This window comes from Cornus florida, unplaced genomic scaffold, assembly GCF_030987335.1.
Source record: "Cornus florida cultivar Cherokee Brave unplaced genomic scaffold, ASM3098733v1 CherokeeBrave_3.0.0_Hap2_Chr08, whole genome shotgun sequence".
Lineage (NCBI taxonomy): Eukaryota > Viridiplantae > Streptophyta > Magnoliopsida > Cornales > Cornaceae > Cornus > Cornus florida.
In genome coordinates this window covers 4,611,265-4,634,965 of record NW_026775578.1, presented here as the reverse complement: position 1 = coordinate 4,634,965, position 23,701 = coordinate 4,611,265, and the positions used below count along the sequence as shown (strand labels likewise).

The 23,701-nt window shown below is 35.1% G+C and overlaps 2 protein-coding genes across 4 annotated transcripts; one reads left to right on the top strand and one right to left on the bottom strand.

Annotated features, from left to right (window-relative positions):
* Positions 1 to 8,834: 8,834 nt before the first annotated feature.
* Positions 8,835 to 12,367, top strand: LOC132269014 (uncharacterized). 2 transcript variants are annotated; one of them, XM_059769995.1, is made up of 3 exons: positions 8,835 to 8,966; positions 9,157 to 9,185; positions 9,873 to 12,367. In XM_059769995.1, the coding sequence occupies exon 3, from the start codon at positions 9,972 to 9,974 to the stop codon at positions 12,273 to 12,275; it is 2,304 nt and encodes a 767-aa protein (XP_059625978.1). In that variant the 5' UTR covers positions 8,835 to 8,966; positions 9,157 to 9,185; positions 9,873 to 9,971; the 3' UTR covers positions 12,276 to 12,367. The 2 variants fall into 2 exon arrangements, with proteins under 2 accessions (XP_059625978.1, XP_059625979.1); XM_059769996.1 differs by lacking the exon at positions 8,835 to 8,966 and having other exon boundaries at positions 9,176 to 9,255.
* Positions 12,368 to 13,384: 1,017 nt separating this feature from the next.
* Positions 13,385 to 23,671, bottom strand: LOC132269015 (flowering locus K homology domain-like). Of its 2 annotated transcripts, none has more exons than XM_059769997.1 (7): positions 23,560 to 23,671; positions 22,342 to 22,617; positions 19,614 to 19,863; positions 19,167 to 19,315; positions 17,142 to 17,426; positions 14,468 to 14,662; positions 13,385 to 13,935 (listed from the first exon to the last, which is right to left on the bottom strand). In XM_059769997.1, exons 2-7 carry the CDS (start codon positions 22,612 to 22,614, stop codon positions 13,750 to 13,752), a joined length of 1,338 nt encoding a protein of 445 aa, XP_059625980.1. In that variant the 5' UTR covers positions 22,615 to 22,617; positions 23,560 to 23,671; the 3' UTR covers positions 13,385 to 13,749. The 2 variants fall into 2 exon arrangements, with proteins under 2 accessions (XP_059625980.1, XP_059625981.1); XM_059769998.1 differs by lacking the exon at positions 23,560 to 23,671 and adding an exon at positions 21,246 to 21,423 and having other exon boundaries at positions 22,342 to 22,479.
* Between the last annotated feature and the right edge of the window lie 30 nt (positions 23,672 to 23,701).

Genomic DNA, 23,701 nt, shown 5'->3' with positions numbered 1-23,701 from the left:
GATTTGCAAAGCAAGACCAAAACTTCTCTTTGCAACAGCTGCTGCCTTGGCTAATGCTTTCCTCCAGTAGTTTTCCGGATGCTCATCATGGTTTTTTCAGTCTCTGCCATGGAAAGATTTTCAAACTAAAGCTGCCTGAGGCTCATGTTTGCAGGTGTTGTGGTTCCTCTTGGGGGTGGTTGATAATGGCAAATGAGAGTGGAGATAATTTCCTTTTGCATCCATTTTCAAGGCTCCAAATCCAGCTTCCATCCCAGTCTACACTTGCTAGTGTACCCGTTCATTTACTTCCTCGTATTCCTGAGGCTCTGGAATGGATTAACAGTCGATCATACATCCGCAAGGCCATGTTATTAACACCCCCGCGTACTGCTTCCGTTACAAGTAGTGGTAATGTGACTTCTGTGTTACGGCAATTGCTTTGTTGTGGCTATTTATGAGTGTCATTCCCTGTGCTTTTGTAGACTGGGGGATCAGGCATGGACTGATCTTGGGAACCGGCATTTACAAGTGTCTTTTCAAGATATCATATTCTACAATGGCCAGTTGTATGCCGTTACAAAAAAACATGATCTTGTGCTTTTCGAATTGGGTACCGATCCAAAAAGCACAAGGACGAACCTGCCCTGTCCTGAAGGCCATGATCCCTTTCATTCAGGTCATGGTGAGTACATTTATTTGGTGGAATCTTGTGGGGAGCTGTTGATGGTAGTAAGAATTTGGTATTATACTTTAGGGAGTGGCGATGTCAGGTCTCTTCCTCCTCGTAGAACTACTACGTTTAAGGTGTTCAAGTTAGATTCAAGTGTTCCTCGTTGGGTTAAAGTTGACAGCTTAGGCGATCGGATGCTATTTGTGGGCACAAACTGTGGCGTCTCCCTCTCTGCCAGCCGATTCTCTGGATTTAGGGGAAACTGCATTTATTTTACGGATGAAAGTTTCTGGATTATGAAGTCCATATTGGATGGTCCAAGAGCGTGCAGTGATTTGGGCATATATTCAGCTTAGATGATGGAAGTATCAAGTCATTCTTTCCAAGTGACTCTCATTCATATTTGTCTCCTCCCGTATGGTATATGCCGAGTCAATTGTAGTGTCAACTATTAGGAATTGGTTTCATGCTGTTGTATTAATTTTAAAAAATTGTATTGCTTTTGTTATATTCATTTTGGTGATTACCTTAATGTGTCCCTTTTTATAGCAGCCTTTCTTCAGTCAGCTAATTTTTTCCATTTTCATTGTTTCAGATCTTGACAATCTAGTTGGTTTTGCCTGTGCTGATCTATGGTACATAAGCCTGCAAGCCAACAGAGCGTTATTTGCGTGTGAATATGAGATTCTCAACCAAAGTAGGTAGAATTCTACATGCCAAATTTCATTGGATAATGCATCAAGGAAATACAAGCTGTTGGTCCACATAAATTAGTCAAGTACCAACAATTGTGGACAACGGTGAAGGTATCCATCACTGTATATATATCATACGTGATAATCCTCGTGGTCAGGGCTCTCCACTTCCACTGGGATCTCAACCAAGTTTTGAGTCAAAACATCTAATAAGGGGAACAAAAATACGGGTTATTAAAAGAATGGGCAAAGTGAGAACACCACCCCTAATATTTACATTTTCATTTTCGGCAAATAACATCACCTCGTATATAAATTTGTTAAGTTTGAAATATGTGACAAAGAATGACTTAATATCTATATACAATAAGAAAATAACCTTTAAGAAATCACATGACTATTTTACATTATAAAATTCCTAAAACGCCCTTTTGCTCTCCCCAAGATGCCCTCTTATACCATTTTATATATAAATCACATTTTTCTCTCCTTTTGCAAACCCATAAAGGAACTTTAGGCTTTTTATATTTACTAGGTTATCACATTTTTTTTTTTTTTTTTAGTTTTTTAATCGTTCCACTAATAGCATGCCCTTATTCGCACCAAAAGTAATTATCAGAGATTTTTAAGAACCCTAAAAGAAAATTTGATAAAAACATTTTTTATCTTTTAGCTTAATAGAAATTATTTATTAAATTCCAGATTGAAACTGATCCACCCTTCTATTCATTGTAAAGTATTACCAGTGTAAAAGCACTATGGAAACAGCAAAGATCCTGGTAACAGCTCTATTATTAACATGAATTACAGTGAATTTCCGAATAAAAAACCAAAATTTAAAAGGACAATGAACAACTAACAGTAAAGTTTGAAAAGAAAAGACAATATAATGAAAAAGTCCACATGTAGTCATCATGTACACGTGTTTGTGTTTTTAAAAACTGATTCACCACCCTTCCATTTATTGTTAATTCTTACCAGAGTTGTGAAACAGCAAATATCCTGGTAACATCTCTATTATTAACAGGAATTACAGTGACCAGATATACATTTTTTTTTTGTTTTTAAAAATATACATGTGATTAATAAACCTTGCAACATTTCCATAAATATGTGGCATCAAAACAAAGAAATTCTTCATCCTTTTAACATCCCTCTGAACTCCAATCTGCATCAAGCAGCACAGGATATGCATGTCCCTCAGCACCGGAGCCCAGGATTGGTTAATACTTCCCCAACATATTCACACGCAACTGCACCATTTATCCTTCACAGAAAAAATTGGGTCGACAAGTTTGTAAGCTCTGAGGCATTTGTCCTCCACCAATTTCAAACTTCATCAAGACTAGGCATGTGAAAGTCAGGCTTACCTAGAGCAGAGTTACAAATTTTAACCTCCCCAAAAGACAAGCAAGCAATCTCTAAGTTAGCACAAGATTCATTGTTGATGTCTGTAAGCTCAGTTAGTCCTTGTTTCACTTGCTCATTTTTATCTTCAGATTGAGATACTAGGGTTTCAGGACCATCTAATTCTCTGATTGAATCATTTCCAATTGAAGAATTTCCTTTCCACGATGGCTCTCATAATTTTGAACAAAACAAAAACTGATCTTCACTCAGGGATAAATTAATATTTTATATTCAACAAAATTTATGTCAGAGCATTGCCTTCGAATTGCTATATATTATATGTAAGGACAACTCATGTTTCTCGCATAGGATTATTCAATGATTGAAACACACGGGGGATTTGAAAGTCAAAAATTGTTCTTAAAACTGAAATTTGGCTAAACTACGTGAGAATTAAAAAAGAAAGAGTCTCCTCTTACATGGTAAAAAAAAAAAAAAAAAAAATGGTGCTTTCTCTTTTCCCTCAAAAACAAGAAACTAAAAACTCTCCAAAATTGAATATTTACAACACTTCTTTTCAAGTGTCACCTTTCGTAAAATTACTCTCAACCCCTACTTTTTTCTTTAAAAGACAAACATATTTTTTGGAATTTTAATAGAATGAATAAATTATAGATTAAAAATTCCTTAATATAAATTTTAAAACAATAAATTTTGGTTTATACAAAGTATAGATAATACTGTATTTATAAATTTGAATTTATAGAACAGGGAACAAGTAATTTTCTTTTGTAATTATTTTCTTTTGCTCCCTCCATCTAATTTTGGAGAATTTTTTCTTTCCTTTTTATTTTTATTTTTATTTTTATTTTTAATTCTAACATGGCTAAGCCAAATCAAATTCGGGGGTTTTCACGTTGCCTATCATTAGTCGATTACGAACATTTTTTTTTGGTTTTTTCTTTTTTCTTTCCAGAAGGTAACAAATAGCAACATTTCAAACAAAACATACATGGAACAATCACCTGATTTGCTTTGAGCCCTAGGCCCATTAAGTGCAGTACATATTGGTCAAAAAATATAACTTAGGGGTGAACACGGTCTGATTTGGACTGGATTAGGAGTATTTTAGAACCAAATCATTTATAACGGTTCCATTATTTTTGAAACCAGACCGAATCATAATATTCATGAAACCAAATCAAACCAAATCACAAAAAACCAGTTCGGTTCGGTTCGGTTTGTCGATTTCAATTGATTTCTTTTTTATTTTATTTTAATTTAGAGGGGGCAAAGTTATATATATATATCATCAACTAACATTGATATAATATGCAAAAAAAAAAAAAAAAAAAATGAATTTTAAGAAGAAAAAAAGGAAAGAAAATTGAGATATATTTGAAAAGGGGAATTGGACTTTTTTTTTTAAAAAAAAATTTAAGAACAAAAGAAAGAAAGGGGGCACGTAAGAACTTTAATTGATTTAGGTTTAGGATATAATATACATATATAAATATATATTATATAACATGGTAACGGTTCAGTCTAGGCTGGTCCGGTCCAGCACGACCCTAAATCAGGACCAGACCGAAAAATTACAGTTTCATAATTTTGGGCCCAGGATCAGACCAAACCGCTATACAAGTAGCTCAAACCGCACAATTCAGTACGGTTTGATCCAATTTTTCGATTTACCGAATTTTTTGAACACCTCTAATATAATTGGCTTTTCTTTTCCTCTTTTTTGGTAAAATATTATTGGAAGAGATTGGGGAAACAAGGAAAGGAAAAACAAGTATTCCCTCCAAAAGGAAATTAGATTTACAAGCAGATGTTATGAGCATATATATATATATATATATATAATTAAAGTTGAAAACTGATTGATTGAGAAGTTGACAGGTGTTCTACAATAATTTTTTGTTCCCGTGGCTATAGACTTGAGTCTAACAGAGAATGATTCGTAACTACTAAACAAAACTATTACAGCCCATCAAACTAGACATTGCTTTCCCATTTACATTTCATTCATTTTGTTTTGTAATTCCCTAGCAACATTATTGATGATAAAAATAAAAAGAAAAAGAAAAGAAAAAACTAGTTACAACTTACTCCTTAAATTAAGAGGTCAAGTATTTATATAAATGCTCATGCAATTTGTGTGTGTGACACACAGAGAGAGACGTACTTCCTCCTTGGAGAAGCAATTTTTTACTCATAGTGAAGGCCGGTTTTAACAGATTCCTGGGCGAGGCAAGAAAATTAGGTCAAAAACTATAATATGAACCACAGCAAAAACAACTCACACAATCTTCAAGTATAAACATGGCCTAGTTTTGCATCCATCAGTTTTGAGATGATAAGAATCTAGCAAAAGGTTGTGATAATAGCTTAAAATTGCATAATATTCATAGGTTTAGTAGGCATTATTGCATATATCTTTCATTAATTTTTATGTTTTACAGAAAAATATAATAACTATTTTCTTGATTAAATTAGCATATTAATGCTTGAAAATATATATATTTAATTATCCATCATATTAAATCTTATCATATATTTTACTTTGTCGGATTTTTTTAAAGGATCAATCGACCAAATATCACTTTATTCCTAGAAAATCCAATTGCCTTCACTCTAAACCTGCAGTAGCCTCGATGGATCGATGGTGCATTACAGAAAGGAAAAACGACTAGTTCGCAGGAGGTCAAAGGTTCAAATGCATCCAATGGCCAAGATCATTCAAGAAGGATTTTGGAAAAAAATTTCAAAGAGGTTTCTGGAGGCAAAATTCGCAATTTATTTTGAAGAAATGAAATATCCATATTCAGATTTGGAAAGAAAGTTCTGCACCAGCCTCAATGTTTTTGTCATAACTTTTGACTCGGATATTGGAATGACGCATATTCAACGGCTCTTCAAAAAAAAAACTTGCCCATCATTTTTGTATCGAATAATAATTTCATGAATCGCACTCCAAGTATAGGTCAAAATAGGGATGCAAGTGGAAACAAATATGTAAGGCAAATTTTGGTAGATTTTATTTTCCTCGGAGAAAACCCTACCCCAACTCTATAATAGAGGGAGCCGTCCAGTAGAGATTATCATCTGTATTGTTATTATTTTTTAGTTTTATATTTTTCTTTTATGGGTAATTAAACTATTTGATAAAACTAGAACCGAAGACACAAAATTGATATGGTGTTTGCTTAACGACATTGTTCGTATGAATTTCAAATGAGTTATAAAATAAAATCATTGCCAAATACCATAGATTTGTAGTGTGTGAATTTCTGAAACCTTTGTGTTTTAAAAGTATTATATTTTATTTGAATCAATTCTATACTATTAACTTTACAAATATCCAAAGCCATTTAAATATTTTTTTTATCTGCTTTCACCATTAGTTATTGTTTCCCTTTTTCTGTGATTCAACCTCGCACTCACCAAGTATATATTACTTCGCAACATCATGCACTTAGGAGCATTTTTCATGTCGCAGCATAATGTTTTCAAAGGACTATGCAAATTGCATAAGACTTCAAATGGATCTCATATCAAGCTCATTCAAAATCGAAGTGTCATTGCTACCTCTTTATCCATAATTACAGAAAAAACAATAATCTAATATTTGACTCTATTTTTTTTTTTTTTTTTGTCTCCCCCGGAAAGTTATTTTATTTATTCTGGTGTTAAAGGATCAACACAAGTAGCATAATGAAAAGAAAGGTTTAAGCCAATTCTACTTCATGAAAGCAAAATTTGCCACTGGCTCTTTACCAATGGGTCGTTAAGTTGCCTTGGATTTGGTAAAATAGGGAGAGAGTGGGAATAAACCCTTGGATTGATCAAAATTCCCCATAAAACCATAAATGAAGCCGTTGAAAAGAGGTACTGGTACAGAATTACCCTTGTACTGAACTGCTGATGGAATTTACCTCTCTATTGGTTTTAATCATACACCCTTGCAAAAATATCTTCACTTGAATCGATCTTCTCTCTCAACTGCTTTCTTACATAGGTTTAAAAAAAAAAAAAAAAAAAAAAAAAAAAAAAAAAAAAAAAAAAAAAACTGCTTTCATAAATGGTTATGTAAAGAAATCTAAATGGTATGCTATATATTATTTTCTGAGACAAATTTGTAATTGTATTTTTTTTTAGATGTGAGTGGGATTATGGGAAGGTGATGACTTCGTAAGTATGATAATATCATATCATCGTTCGAGAATTTATTTGACTTTCACTCTGTATCACAGTTTGATGAACAAATAACAAGAATTTGTTATTTCATATAAATGTAGTGTGACAATCATTGTAGTTTCATAATTTAGTATAGACATTGCATGGATACGCCAAGTATTAATATACTTATAATTATCACATGATTACAACCATCACATATTTTTTTATTGATGGAATTTGATGGTTTTGTGCCTTTAAAAGTATTTTATTTTTATTTTTTTTGTAGTTTTATCTTTATTCTTTTAAAAACAATGTAGAATTTTAAATTAATACGATAAGTCAAGGAGATAATATAAAATAATACCTGTTAATAATAATAATAATAATAATAATAATAATAATAACATTGCTTATTAAATTGCGAACTTATAAGTTCACCCTAAATCACTTTAAACTTTAAACATTTCACAGCTATGTAATTTATAATAATAATTAATATATTTATATAGATAGGGCAGCAATATTGGCACTCCACTTTTGTCATATTTCACTACATTTACCTTTTTCTTTTAAAAGAAATGAAAAGAAGATCATTCAATTCATTAATATATTATCCCTTATTTTTTAATACCATAACTACCCTTTATACAATTTTAATTTTTTTTTTTTACCTTCTTTAGTTTCTTTAATATTTTTTTCCTTGTGTTATACTTTCTTTTCTTTTTCTTTTCAGAAGTCCTCTCAAAGAAAATAATTTATTCTGATAATTTAATTTTGGCAGTTAAAAGAGATAATTTATTCAATAGTTTTTTTTTTTTTTTTCGTCCAAACAAATAATTTATTCAACAAAGTTAACTTCTTTTTTCAGTTTTGTCGAAAGAAGTAACTTTTTTTAAAATCTTTTACATCCAATATTTAGAGATGATTTAAGAGGCCAATTAATAAATACGCATAACTCTAATGGCATCCAAAATTTTAAGATTTATCACCACCTATTGCAATCTGAAGCGAAATTAATTTCCTTAAACTCCATTGATAATTAGAGTCTTACAATTGTGGTTAATTTACCATGTTTGGACTAATTGTTTAGCGTTTTCTATAATGGAGGATTGCAATATAAAGGATTTTTGGAATAGAAAATATCAAACATATGAAGGAAAAAAAATCTTTCTTTTTGGATGATCGCAAAAAGATCCAAACAATTTTTATTAATTATTTTTTAAAAAAATTTGACACCATATTTTTATTGATCCATGTCAGCATCAAAAAGACATTCCTACTTATGCGACCTGAGACAAGCATTCTTCTTTTTTTATTGATGAAATTTGATGGTTTTGTACCTTTAAAAGTTTTTTTTTTTTTTTTTTTTTTGTAGTTTTATCTTTATTCTTTTAAAAACAATGTAAAATTTTAAATTAATATGATAAGTCAAGGAGATAATATAACAATAATACCTGTTAATAATAATAATAATAATAATAATAATAATAATAATAATAATAATAATAATAACAACAATGCTTATTAAATTGCGAACTTATATGTTCACCCTAATCACTTTAAACTTTAAACATTTCACAAGTATGTAACTTATAATAATAATTAATATATGTATATATTAAAACACTTTAGCAAGAAATACTCTTACATTTATGTAAAGAATTGAATCCTGAACCATTACTCTTACAAATGTTTTAAACTCGTATCAGTATATTTGTCTTGAATTCATGGCAATTTGTTGCAATTACAGGCAAACAATGACTTTTTCCCACCAAAATTAATGGGTAAAAAAACTATATATATTAATGGGTTAAAAAAACTATGTATAATATCAATAATGCCATGGTGAGCCCACGAGCCCACGAGATATGATCAAACGGTTAGGATAAATTAATAGTATACAAAGAGATATATATATATATATATATATATAGGGAGCAAAGGGATCAGTTGGGATGACCTAAATGCCCTCTTTTTTTGGTGTGAGCCCTAGCTTTTGACCTTCGAAACCTCCGATATCCATCGTTCTGCCCTTTTGCCCCTGCAATTTCTCAGCTCTTCCCCTTCTCTACCCTTCACTCTTTCAGGTATTTTCTATTTTCATCTATTTCTTTCTTTCTTTCTTTCTCTCTCTCTCTTACCCGCCAAAATCAAACTCTCTCTTTCTCTCCCTCAGTTTTATTCTTCATTCATATATATATAAACCCTAATTGAAGATAGGATCCCGCTTTTGATCATTATTCTGATGTTTCGTTTTGTTTTATCTCAATTTTGCAGGTTTCTTGGTGTCTTTGACGCTCCAAGTTGTAAGTTCTTCGAAACTTCAATTCGCATTCGGAATTAGGGTTTTCCGGTCCTTCAGATTTTTAGTTAGTAGTTGAGTACCGTAAAACGAATTGTGATTTTATGCAATTTTCTTTGATTCTATAATCTTGTGAGGATGCAATTTTTGAATCTAATGCTTAACTAAGATATAAGTTTTTGTATCGTTACGCTCTGTTGGATTTGGTTGCTCTGTTCCCGGGCTCCACATAATGAATACTGTCGGATTTTTATATTTCAGAATTCTTTTTCTGCAATCAAATGGAGACTGTTAATTCAAAGGTTTTTTCTGTGGTTTATCCATGTTATGCCGCTTTCATTGTATCTTTGTGGGTTGTTTAGCTTGATGGTAGAAACAATAGCGTTCTGTTAGACAGGAACAAATTGATCAATACTGATAAATCTAGATAGAGTATATCACGGCTGGGAGCAAGTGTAAATAGAAAAACTCCCATGTCCGTTGAAATCTAGGACCAATTTGGACTGTATTTTCTGTTAGAATTCCTTAATTCCCAAATAAAGTGATGGAAAAACTGGATGTAAAAAAAAAGAAAAAAAAAAAGGTAAACCTGTAAATTCTTTCACTCTTTTGTTCCTTTATAGTAATTTTTTGTAGGTTTGATGGACAGAGTTAACTTTGATTTATAGTTTTTTTTTTTGTATTTTAACAGGTTCTCTTTGGAACTCAGGAAGAGGAATTTTAAATTGCAAGTTGAGCATTTTTTTTGGGGATTGAGAGGTTGATTAATAGATATTTGACTGGATTATTCATGGCGAATCACGATATGATTCTTGGTCAAAGACAGGACCTATCGCTGGTTCAGAACCAACACCTCGGTCTAGGGCATAATCAAAGTCTGTTAGTTGGACAGAGTCAGAATTTAGGATTGGGACAGTCACGTGAACATGATCTGGATATAGGGCATACCCATGATCATGATTTAGGTTTAGCTCATGCCGATCATGAATTAGCAGTAGCTCAGGCCCACAACCATGAAATGGCTCTAAGACATGCTCATGTCCTTAGTGGTGATGAACATGATAATGGAATGAATCTGGGTGAAGATACTGAACCTGATGGTGATCAAAACAATACCGATGTTGACAACCATGATCATCAACTGCCTCTTACTGCCCAAAATCACGAGTTAGGTTTATCAGAGAATCACGAATTGTCCATTGTAGAGAACCACGACCTTGATGAAAACATGGAGCTTGTTGTGGACCAAAACCATGAAATGGGTATGGTACCTGCTGCGGATATGACTGGTCCTGATGGCGAGCTCCTAGTCAGTCCCCCTGTTATTCAAACTCGCACCCTAGTTCCTACTCCTACCCATGAATTGACTGTTGGGCAAGAGTTTCCTGATGTCCAGAGCTGTCGTAGGGCATTGAGGGACACCGCAATTGCTCTACACTTCGAGATACAGACAGTTAAGTCTGACAAGACTCGTTTCACTGCCAAGTGCGCAAGTGAAGGATGCCCTTGGCGAATCCATGCTGCTAAACTTCCTGGCGTTCCGACCTTCACAATTAGGACAATTCATGAGCAGCATTCTTGTGGTGGAATTACTCATCTTGGTCATCAGCAAGCCTCAGTCCAATGGGTTGCAAATTCTGTGGAACAACGCCTTAAGGAAAACCCGAATTGCAAGCCGAAGGAGATACTTGAAGAGATTCACCGTGTTCATGGGATCACCCTATCATACAAGCAAGCCTGGAGAGGAAAGGAACGGATCATGGCTGCTCTTCGTGGGTCATTTGAAGAAGACTATCGCCTTCTTCCACAGTACTGTGACCAAATTAGACAGAAAAACCCAGGAAGTATTGCATCAGTATATGTGAATCCAGTGGATAGTTGCTTCCAGCGCCTATTTGTTTCATTTCAAGCTTCAATCTATGGGTTTCTGAATGCATGTCGACCACTTCTCGGGCTTGATAGAACTGTTTTGAAAAGCAAGTACCTTGGGACCTTGCTTTTTGCTACTGGTTTTGATGGGGATGGTGCTCTGTTTCCTTTAGCATTTGGGGTGGTTGATGAGGAAAATGATGATAATTGGATGTGGTTCCTTTCTGAGCTACATAACCTGCTTGAGATTAATACAGAAAACATGCCAAGGCTTACAATTTTGTCTGATAGACAGAAGAGTATTGTGGATGGTGTGGAAGCCAACTTCCCAACTGCTTTTCATGGGTTCTGCTTACGACATCTTAGTGAAAGTTTCCGAAAGGAGTTCAACAATACTGTGCTTGTCAACCTTCTCTGGGAAGCTGCTAATGCTCTTACAGTCATCGAGTTTGAAGCAAAAATCCTTGAGATTGAAGAGATATCGCAGGAAGCTGCTTATTGGATTCGACGAGTTCCGCCTCGCTTGTGGGCCACAGCATATTTTGAGGGAACACGGTTCGGACATCTGACTGCCAACATAGTTGAATCGTTGAATGCTTGGATACTTGAAGCTTCTGCACTTCCAATAATTCAAATGATGGAGTCTATCCGTCGTCAACTAATGACTTGGTTCAACGAGCGACGCGAAGTAAGTATGCAGTGGACATCTATACTTGTTCCAAGTGCTGAAAGACATGTATCAGAGGCTCTTGAGCATGCACGTTCATATCAGGTGCTCCGAGCAAATGAAGCAGAATTTGAAGTTATATCCCACGAAGGAACAAACATTGTGGATATTCGAAATCGTTGCTGTCTGTGTCGAGGATGGCAGCTGTATGGGCTGCCCTGTGCCCATGCTGTGGCAGCTCTCCTTTCTTGTAGGCAGAATGTTCATCGCTTCACTGAGAGTTGTTTCACCGTGGCAACATATCGCAAAGCATACTCTCAAACAATACACCCAGTTCCAGATAGAACCCTTTGGAAGGAAATGTCGGATGGATCTCAAAATAATGAAGGCAATGGTGCTGAGATCATCATAAACCCACCAAAGTCGCTTCGTCCGCCAGGACGACCAAGGAAAAGGCGAGTTCGTGCCGAAGATAGGGGACGTGCGAAGCGGGTTGTGCATTGCAGTCGCTGCAATCAGACTGGGCATTTTAGAACAACATGTTCAGCGCCTATATAGATTATCAATTTCAATGTTAAGCTTTTTCTTTATTTCTATGTAAAGAATTTAGGTTTCTCTATATATTTTAAGCTTCTCTTATTGATGGACAAGTGACATTTAATTCTTGTGCGCGCACATTATGCTTAGATAAACTTTACCTATTTGCAAATGTTATAGGGAATCAAAACTGTCCCTTGAGTTTGATACTTGTAGTAGCATTCTTTTAATGATTCTCCGAGTTATTGTACCATTCTTTTTTCTTTTCTTTTTTTGGGAGGGTTGGTTGAAGATGTTCCAAAACTTTCAAGGAAGATATAGTTGATTGTTGTGGTGTTGACACTAATTCCATCTGATGCAAACAAGCCGACCTCCTCTCGGATGTTAGGTTGAAGTCATGCTATGCTCTTGGTGATGACTTCCATACGCAGAAAGTGTTGCCCAGGTCTAAAAAGTTTGCACTACGAATCTAAAATAATCATTACCATTTGATCAATAGCAAAACCCTGTTGATCCATGGCAATCCCCTGCTAAGGAATTCCGAAAAATACATTCTAGATCTGATCGAGGCACATAAAGCAACAGTGTAATTACAAATCAATCACCTCTTGATGATTTTCTGTGGCCAAAACCCTTATATAGGTTCCATGATACCCATAGCGTTCTTATGAGTTCATTTTCATATTTTGCGCGTCATCAGCACAAGAGAAAAACCATTGCATCTCTACCAACGCTTGGTCATAAATAACTAATGTTACATGCCAAGTTCTACAAATTAAGACCATCCATGCATCTTTTCCGTTTCTCAGTCATCAATTACTCTTGTTAAATGCCAAGTTCTACAAATTACGGGCTATCCATGCATCTTTTCCGATTCGTAGTCATCAATTACTCAGTTCCAAGTTCTACAAAATAGTCCTGTGTGATACCAAAACAAGAAATAAAATCCATGCTTCTTCCCAAAACGATTATATGGATTATATAAAATCAATGCATCAAAACAAGATAGCTCATCAGCTCATCCCTGCACTAAAACATAACTAGAACAGACACCGCATATACCCATCTTATATCAAATAATATGACACCTTAAAATACAATGCTGACGCCATGGCATATCAAAGGCATGATTAAAGAAAGCATTCATAGACTTGCACATTAAATCAAATGTTTGAAGAAGTTGCCAAATACTCTGGCACATAAAGCAGTCACATATCCTACAAGACAGATGAAAATAATCACAATAACTATGATGAACAAGCCGAGCAGCCATGGGACAAGTCAGGAGAACAAAGGGTTCAAACAGGTCCAACTAGCCAACTAATGTTTCACCTAGGGCGTTGAGAAAATTTAAACATCAAGAGCGTCTCTGATCAGAAAAATGTCAATACAACATCACTAACTTCCCTGCCAAGACTCATCTTGTACTTCCCTATGATAACTATCAAGTCCCAAATGTTGACGCCAATCTGACTACGACCAGAACTCAGCTGCTTTAATAACCATAATTGGTTCCATACACGGAACCATAGTCTCCAGTAGGCGCATGCCCGGGATGACCACTAGGGTTGGATGGTGGTGATCCATAAACAGGTCCATGACCCGGATAGGTATTATACCCTTGTCCAGTTGGCGCACCTGTAGGGTTCTGTGCAGTGCTTGCAGCTTCAGCAATGAAATTCTGTAAAAAAGAACAAGTTCTATTAAAAGATAATAATGGTGGTTGCCAGCTTCGACAAAGAGCAGTTCAAGCCCCACGTGCGGAATTGAAGAAAATGATATTACAAAACTTACTATGATATTACAAGACTTAATTGTGCAATTGAAAATATATATACATATTATCAGTATCCAAGAACAGTAAATAATCAACTATTTCATACATTAGTAGTAAATTAACAATAGTATTCACTATCCAAATGCACCCAAATAGTAGTGGAACTAGTAACTAACCACCAAATAATGATGTTACTATAGACACTAAAGGAGTTAAGCCCATACAAAATTCTCCAATGCTCCATTCCAATCTAATAAAAGTAATACTAGAGCAAAAAAAATGCAAGCATAACTCAGTTAAGAGTTAAGAAGACACTGAATGCTTGGGTCAGAAATATCAAAAAACAACTGCATGCTAGCACAACCTTAGCGATCCAAATAAATAGGAAAAAGGCAGAGCAGCAGAATTGAAATATGATAAAGGAAATTGTAGGTGCCTGTATCAATTGTTGAGCTGTTTGGACTTGTGATGCAGATCCATTTATCTCCACAGTCATCTCCCCAGGCACACCCCTGGTTTCCTGTATTGCAATACTAGCACCACTGGCCCGACGTATATAACTAATGTTCGCACCAGAGTTTCCAATTACTGCATCCGCATATGACAGAGGAATTTGCATGTTTTGCGTAACCTAAACAAGGAGTAAAAAATAAATTAAAAAAATACATTAATACCAGCAATAAAATGACAAAGAAATAATAAAATAAAATAAAGAGATGTTTGTAGGGTGGTCGTCAAAATTGAAAACAATATTAGCCAAGTATGGAAAAAACTATTGCCAATGATATGAAAGAACTGGTTGCAATTTACAAGTAAGCAGATATAATGGTATTATTGAGATTCAATAAAAATCCCTTCCATAGAATTATAATAGCCTGCAGTTTTAAGCAGAGATTCTAACATGCACTTCAGTATAAATACAACAGCTATTTGGAGAAAAGAGAAAAAGATAAAAAGGGAACCATCTCACATTTGTAAATATCCCTCTAGATAATTAATTTGGCAAAAAAAAAAAAAAAATCCTGAAATTTACTTAACTGTTGCAATTACCCCCTTGATGCCAGTCTGCTTTGAAATTGAACAGAGATAGTCAGGTGCATTGCATAACCACGAAGTAACACAATCGTTTGAAGGTTAGGTGGTTTTTTGTCATATCAATGGATAACTGCAAAATCAAGATAGTTATAGAGTGTTTTTGCAATTTACCACTTCTTCATTTTCTAAAAGGCAGCCTGTAATTCTTTTACTCCATCAATGGTTTGGTGACAATTGATCTGTGTAGGGATTGCAATTAGTCCCGATCCGGCAGGTTTCCGCCCCGTCCCAACGCTAATGGGACTGGTATGATAAATAGAAGGGGTGGGTTTGGGTTATGAAAACTAATCCTGACTAGGGATCGGGGCAGGTGCAGGGTTCATGAGTCTTCCGCCTGCCCACCCGGTGCCCACCCTGATGATATTACATACCCATACATATTTTCCCTTCCAAAATTTATATATTACATAATACCCTTGTATTTATATAGACATATATGGAGTAGGTAGGGTTTCACTATATTCCAAAGAAATCTCTTTATCTATCTCATCACTCTGCCCCTCACCCATCTCCCCACTACAATCGCAAAGTCCTCCAACAATTTTCACCATTCCTTCTGCCAGTGATTGGCACCAACTCTTCCTCGCTCTTCATTAGTTCCTCCATGAAGCTTTGCTGATACGTAGCAAGTGGCAATCACTGGCATCCTAATTGCACAGCACTGAACTCCACAAAGTTTTCCGATCTACATTTCGTCATATTTCTTTTGTTTGCCGAACAATATTTTGTTGTTCTCCATCTATTTTCACTTATTTTTTGTTCATTTATTTTCAATTGGTAGTTCTTCATCTATTATTATACTTATATGTACATCTGTGTATTTCTCTCAATTCAGATGTGCGAAACAAGTGTTTGTTTTTGTAAAACGGGACAGATTCTTACATTTTTTCCTTTTTTTAATGGTCGGGGATGGGATCAGAATATGAAACCCAACCTGGGTTGGGGAAATATGGGACACTCTGATCAAATGGGGCAGAATAGAGTTTAGTTTCAGGAAAAGGGGAAGAGGAAAGAGGAAAGAGAGTCGGGGGAAGGGCAGATTACTAAGCAGAACATGTAACACACTGGCTTTTGAAACGGGATGGCCTCCTCCAAGGCAGTCCATGTAAAACCTTTAGCAAAGAAATAGATTGCCATCCCTAGGTCTCTGCAAATCTTTTGCAGTTTTGGGTTTTTGGGGGGGGGGAGGGGGTTGTGGGGGGTGTTTAATCAGTATAGGGGGTTATTTTCAAATGTGTGATAGTCTATTGGAGCCTTTTGCATTTTGCCCTAGAAATGGTATCAACATTAGATTTACTGAATTTTCCAATTTCATCCCAGTTGTGGCTTCTCAACTGTTTATCCATAGATAATAATTCTCATCTCATTAATCTTATAAAACAACTAAATCAACACAACTTACTGTCACTTTTGGTCTGTAAGACTGTAAACTGCCTTAGACACATCAATACTGGAAGTATTTGCAGAACAGTGCCACCAGGAAAGGGGAGGAGGAAAGAAGGGAGGGGGAAAGGGCAGATTACTAGGCAGAACATGTAACACACTGCCTATTGAAACGGGATGGTCTCCTACAAGGCATTCCATGTAAATCCTTTAGCACAGAAATAGCTTAAAGAGCCTTTTTGATGAGCTACAATTTTGTAAAATCATACATCAGCCTCAAGCTCACAACCGCCTGGGCCTTGGGAATTTGTAAAGGACAGGTCTTATTTTAGCTTAAATAGGTATTGAAAATTAGGTCGTCATTTCAGTTGTAAAAAACAAAATGACAACTCAATCAACTGTCACGTGAAAATTTATTTAGTACCTTTTCACCATTGACTAATATTTGGATTTCCACTACTCATTTTATCATTTGGACAAGGTAAGATAGAAAAACGAAGTTGAGTTATCAAAAGGTTTAGCGCACCCATCCTCTAGGGAAATATTCCCGTCTTACATTTTTTCATAAGCAGGTAATATTCCCTTCTAAAATTATCTACAGCAAAAAATAAAGATGAGCAAAGAAATATCACCTTTGTAACCATCGACTGTTGTGGCTGTGCACTCATGTTAACACCCATAGACACATCTCTTCCGTAAGCAGGAGGACCCTGACGAGGCTGCTTGTCCATAGGAGGCAAGTCTGCTGGTGGATAATAATTGTCAAATTGACGTGGAGGGCCTGGAGGCGGCATGTATTGTGGATCAGGCGCAAAACCAGGTCCACCACCAGTGTTCATCGGAAAACCTTGGGGAGGGGGGCCCCAAGATTGTTGTGGGGGCATGGTCTGGTTTTCTCGGACATTTGGCATTTGCATCTGAGCAAAACAATTTATAAGCATTATAGATACACTAAAAAACAACAAAACTATAAATGTGGTGAAACTAGTGAGTTCTCCATAAATGTAGGATTGCACCAAGGATTGGTACTAAGCCCTTATCTATTTGCTATAATCTTAGATGAAATAACAGAAGAGTTCCAAAACAAGAGTCATTGGTGCAAGATGTTTGCGGATGATATAGTGTTCTTAGACACTTCTAAAGAGAACCTTTGCAAAAAAACAAAAAATGTGGAGAAATGCATTAGCATCGGAAGGATTGAGAATTAGTTAACTAAAACTGAGTATATGGAGTTCGAATTTAATAGTGACTCGTCATTGATAATACTTCAAAACAACCATTTTCGATATCTAGGATCGATAATACAAAAGAATGGAAAGATAGATACTGATATAACTAGTAGAATTGGAGCGAGTTGGACCAAGTGGAGACAAGCTAGTGGAATTTTATGTGATAAAAGAATAACACAAAGGATCAAAGGAAAATTATATAGGACCGTTATTAGACCAACTATGTTGTATAGAGCATAGTGTTGGGCCATAAAAAAGAAACAAGAGCAAAGCCTTGATGTAGCGAAAATGAAAATGCCAAGATGGATGAGTGGAGTGACTAGGAGGGATGGGGTCACTAATGAGAGAAAATTTAGGGGTGGCTCCAATTAATAAGAAATTTATAGAGGGTAGACTTAGATGGTTTGGACACACCTACATCGGAGACCTAGAAGCACACCAGTCAAACGAGGAAGATTAGTTATAATAGAAGGTAAGAGACACAGAGAGCGACCAAAAATAACATGGGATGAGGTTATTAAAAATAAATTTAAAAAGCTAATTATAGTAGGTGAAATGGTATGCAATAGGATGGATTGGAGAAACAGAATTAATGTGGCCAAACCCATTCATATGGGATTAAGGCGATGATGAAAATGAAAAGTACACTAAAAAACACACTGACTGACGTGCTTTGGAAATTAGATGAAGCTATTAGACAAATATCTGTTATTTCAGGGTAACGTACCATGCTAAACAAGTTATGGAGCATCATCTCTTAAAAAGGAGTAAGGTCAAATAAATATATATATATTCCAACTGCAATTTGAATCTGGAAAAGCGGAACTTCATATTATCCAGTTTTTCTCTTTTCTTTTCCGGTTTGAGGTAAGTAGGGTGGGTAAATGTTTCAACAACCCACCTCAGCTTTGCCTAGCCGTTGGCTTAGAATTGAAGCCTAATTCTGAATGAAACAATACATCCCCCAAAGCCGAAATTGGTACTCCACATAACTACATTAAATTTTTGATATTGTGTTTGTAATATATTATATCAGCATGGCTTAATTAGAAAGAAATTTAACACCTAACCCTAATGGAGTAGGGCAAGCCACCATTTTATTAATTTGTAAATATGTTTGTTCTGATAAGTATTAATTTGTAAATATGTTACAACAATAAACGTACCAAGTTATTCAAAATAAATGGTGGAAGACATCTTTTCCCCCACCTTTTGTGCATTAGCACCTTATACACATGACCCAATCTCCAACATACCATTATACCCACTCGCACCAAGCCCACTAATGCATCAGTAATCATTAACAAGAGCAGGAAAGTATTGTAAAAGTACAATAAGGGTATATTAACCTCGCATTCATATGCGCCCATCTAATTAGCACTCTTAATAGCCTACACTGTTCTAAGAATATACGAGGAGCAAACTTACTTGCATCTCAAATACTGCAATAACACTGCGATCAACTAAAAACTTCCTGAGATGGTTTGCAATCAGTTCAACTGCTTTATGCACACCTCCAGGCTCCCCTTGTATCTCAACAATGCTGTCATCTGGCAGAGCAAAGGGTGGCAGGTTTTCTGCAGTAATGAGGACCATATACATCATTCAGAAACTATGAAAATAATGTCCCTTTAAAATTTCTAACTCTTGCAGCAAATATGAGAAAACAAACTATAAATATTTGAACAGGTAAGAATGGTATGGGTGAAGTAAATATAAAATAGGAAAATTCACAAACAGAAGTTCTTAGCAACATTAAGAAACAGAAGAAACAAAGACAAAAGAAAGACATTCCATAGCAGATAAATGCAATTTTTTAAAATACAAACAAACTTCAAACGATATTGGATGCAATTGAATAATCTGTTAAACTACCTGCTCCAAGAACACGAATAGTACAACCAGAAGTTTCTTGAATAGACTTTATAGTGCCACCCTGCTTTCCAATCAAGCTTCCAGCTTGTGTGGCTGCCACTAGTAGCCTTGTAAAAACCATCCCACCTGCACCAGGTGGAGCATGAGCTGGATCACTGTCCACATCAATAATGCGTTTATGAACCCTCAGCAAACCATCCAAGGCAGGAGGAATAGGAACATCTGGCTCTTCCTTTGCAGAAACCATTACCTAATAAAAGAGCAAAAATCCCAAAAAAAATAGTCAGCAAACTAAATTTCGTATTCAAACGCTAACCTGACCAGAACCATTGCACTACAAAGTAAAGAAATTAAGCAGTATATATTCCACTTAGGATGCATTACTAAAATTAAACATTAAACAAACAAACAAACAAGAACATTGCAGATACAAAAGGAAGAGCACAAAACAGTGAACAACGAAAAATTCAAACTCAACTTTTATTTAACCTTTTCAAACATTTTAACCAAGCTAAAAGGGCTTCCAAGAAATTCTCTCAAGTCCCAAATCCTAAGGTCCGGTAGAATTCAATGGCTTATTTGCAGGCAGAAATCAACACACTCATCACAACCATGACTTATGCCCCCAACTCAGTAGAGCGAAGGCCTAGTGAGTTGCATGTGTGTGGATGAGTGCTATGTGAAAGAGAATGAAAGATACACAGTGGCTGAGAAAGATGGTCGATATCATAATAGATGATGGTGGTGAATAAAGGATAACTTATTGTCACTGCAGCCAAAGAACACAAACTCATCTTTTCTAGGCCGCCTCCAACTAAGATTACAAGGAAGGTGCACAACGGGGAAACAAAGAGACATACAAAAATGCTGCCGTGAGATGTAAAATTGCATTTTACTGAAAATGATTCTCTACTAACATTCACCAAGAAACAAATTGAAAGTAACTTTTTCAAAATAATATTGTAAATGATCCTACATTTAGGATAAATAAAAAGTATTCCCTACAAGGTTCTGGGAGGGAAAGACTAGAGATAGACCTAACTTTGTATTTGTTTGCACAAAAAGGCTGCCAACTGACTATTTAAATAGAAAATCAATTATTAGTGCCTTTCAGATAGAATTTTTGCTTCTTATCCTACTCCCAAGTCTATACAGTAATCAAGGACATATTAAAGGAAATCCACTATTAACTTCCTCAATATTCTTAATTTTTTTTCTTGAATACCTAGTTCCATATACGCTTGTATGCTCGAGTCTTTTAGTATTTTAGATAGATGTATCTGTAAGCATTCATTCCATTTTACATTTTAGTTACTTTAACCTGTACAAATATTCTATTTACAGGAAATAAGGGGACAATAATTTCCAAATGACATTTAAAAAATCTATGAAGAATGTTGCTCGTATAGTATAAAGATAAAATATTTATATCACCTATAGATTTTAGTCAACTTTTAATCGCGCTATATTAGGGGGTTTTATACTGATTGTTTCTACTAATTAAATAATCTAAAACAAATCTGATTTGACATTTAGGATACTGCATCTTATTATTACCAATTATGGTTTTTTTTCTTGTATTAAGTTCAACAATGTGTGGCACGACACCAATCGACCAAGTTCTGAAGTTACCAGATATAATGCAAAGCTTCTTGGTACCAATGTCCGCACAATGTATTTCTGACAGTCAAGTCAGAAGAACTTTTCAGGAGTTGTAATGCTCAACGCTGATCCCTGCAATCTGGATCTTTGGCTCTTCTAAATTGAAGCCACATTGGTGATTGAAAGTTGCCTTAAATTTGCGGAGAACCTGCACACATTCATTTTGGTTATTCGGATGAATAAACTCTACTTTAACCTGCTCGTTAAATTTGATATTTCCATTTCTTTTCTCTCGTTGTTCATCTTACTACTTTTCATCTTTTCCATAACCAATTCATCTTGAAGGGAATGTGTCTTATTATTATATAATAATACTTAATAGTTGACAGTTGTTTTGATACTCCTAAACAACAAATTTTCAGCTTTTGTGGTCAATTATTAAGTACCAATTGACAATGTAAAAAATCCTTTTTCCTTCCTTAACAGCTGAAGCTAAACAATGATAGGCGAAACAAAAGGTACTAAAAGGTTCCACCAACATGTAGCTAAAGTTATAAAAAGTAATATAACATTTAACAAAAGAACATTGTTAAAATGTGAAAGGTAATACTCCAATGGTTACCTTTCATCGCATTATAATGGTTAGATCAAGATGAAGTTTCGTGCATCTTACATATGTTCATAAAGATACAAATTTGAAACAATATAATCAAAGTAACAATCTTTCTAGCCACCGTCAAAATATTGACTACATAAAACCAATTCAGTAGACAGTTTGTACAATATCATGGCAATATACTAATAGACAACTCAACAATATACATTGATATGTATATATCTACAGAGGGAGATGGAGAGAAAAGGGGAGAGATGAAAGGGTAAAAGAAAAGAAAAAATGTAAAGGGACAAAAAATAAACTCTGAGAATGCATCGCAACCAGATTAAACATAAGTAAGCACCATTTGATTGACTAATATCCATGACACCATCAGCTCATCACTCTACAAAATGACCAACAAGAAGACATACTAAGATCTTTACACTATCAAATAGTACTTTATCCATAATATTCCCATATGGGATACGTAACACCAAATAAGAGATATATATGTGTGTATAAACTCACAGTTCTTTCTGTAGTCCCAGGAGGACCATCAAGAATTTTAATGCGAGCCTTCGTCTCCTCACAGATTTTCTTAATGAACTCTCCCTTGCGGCCAATGATACCACCAACCTTCTGTACAGGAACCATCATCCTGAAAACGTTCTCTCCAGGCCATCCAGGCCATTTCTTTTCTCCACCTACCCCTGAATCATTTTCAGAACCTTGTACATCTGGAGGTTGCGAGTTCTCAGGTATACTTCCCACGTCATGTTCATCGAAATTTTCCTCTGCCATTTGCTGAACAAGCAAGCAAGTAGAAATAATCAATATAAATGTACCAAATAATATACAAAACAAACAATTATCATCTACATTTTCATTCGGAAGGCTAGAAGTGACCATATTCTCGAGTTATAGGGAACAAACAATACAAAAAGATTAAGACGAAATGTATGCATGTGTGTGTATATATACATGTCCAGTCATTCTTCATCAAAGAACCAAGTTCGAAATTGTTTTACCTTCTAATATAAATCTATATATAAAGAAAGCAAAAACCTATCAAGTGTCATCAACAAAATAATCTAACCATGAGAAAAGGAGATCAATACTAGTGCATGGAATTACAACTTAACAGATGATAAAACACTCCAATTAGTTGCTGAAAAAAGGGAAGTGATGAACCACTATTTTATGCTTTTGGCTTTCAATTTCTCAAGGGAAGAAAGAAACCTAATGAAAAATGATAGTTGCATTATTTTCAAACTCACAGGTGCCAACAAATGGAGTTCGTAAATCCAAGGGAAAAAAAACCCCAAAATTTAAGATTAATACAAATACTTCGGAGCTCCGACCTATAAGCACAAAACAACCCATCACTTTCTAGTATATGGAGAATTGTTTTGTGTTTCTTTTCTTTTCCAATCCTTTTCTCATCAATAAAACAGATAATCACATATCCAGGAAGGGGACAATAAAATAAAAAGAATATAAGAAACAAAGAATGAAATTATCACCCAACGACGTTCCCACCAACACTTGCATCAAATATATAACAGAAATCCCAACAGAGCTCTCAAATCTAAATGCGTATATATACATGTAACGAAACCCTAGAAACATCTTGAGCATACAAATGAACAAAACCTAAAGACGTAAGAAGTAATGATATAAGTATTGTGTAAAGCCTAATTGAGTTTCGATGCATGATCATATATAGATATAGATGTGAACACTTACAGAAAAAAAGATTGTTTAGAGGCCACGAACAGAGAGAGAAGCGGCAAGCGAGCGGGAGAGAAGTGGAGGGAGGCTATACGTGACGATAAATCGAATAGGTTTATGGAGAGGGATCGGGCATGTTTGGATAATTGCCTTTCAG

Coding starts and splice junctions, on each gene's coding strand:
- LOC132269014 (XM_059769995.1), top strand. CDS start 9,972: ATGGCGAATCACGATATGATTCTTGGTCAAAGACAGGACCTATCGCTG.
- LOC132269015 (XM_059769997.1), bottom strand. CDS start 22,614: ATGGCAGAGGAAAATTTCGATGAACATGACGTGGGAAGTATACCTGAG. Junction 19,316..19,613: donor TATTCGTGTTCTTGGAGCAG/GTAGTTTAACAG, acceptor TCATTACTGCAG/AAAACCTGCCACCCTTTGCT. Junction 17,427..19,166: donor TTGCAGTATTTGAGATGCAA/GTAAGTTTGCTC, acceptor TGTTTTGCTCAG/ATGCAAATGCCAAATGTCCG.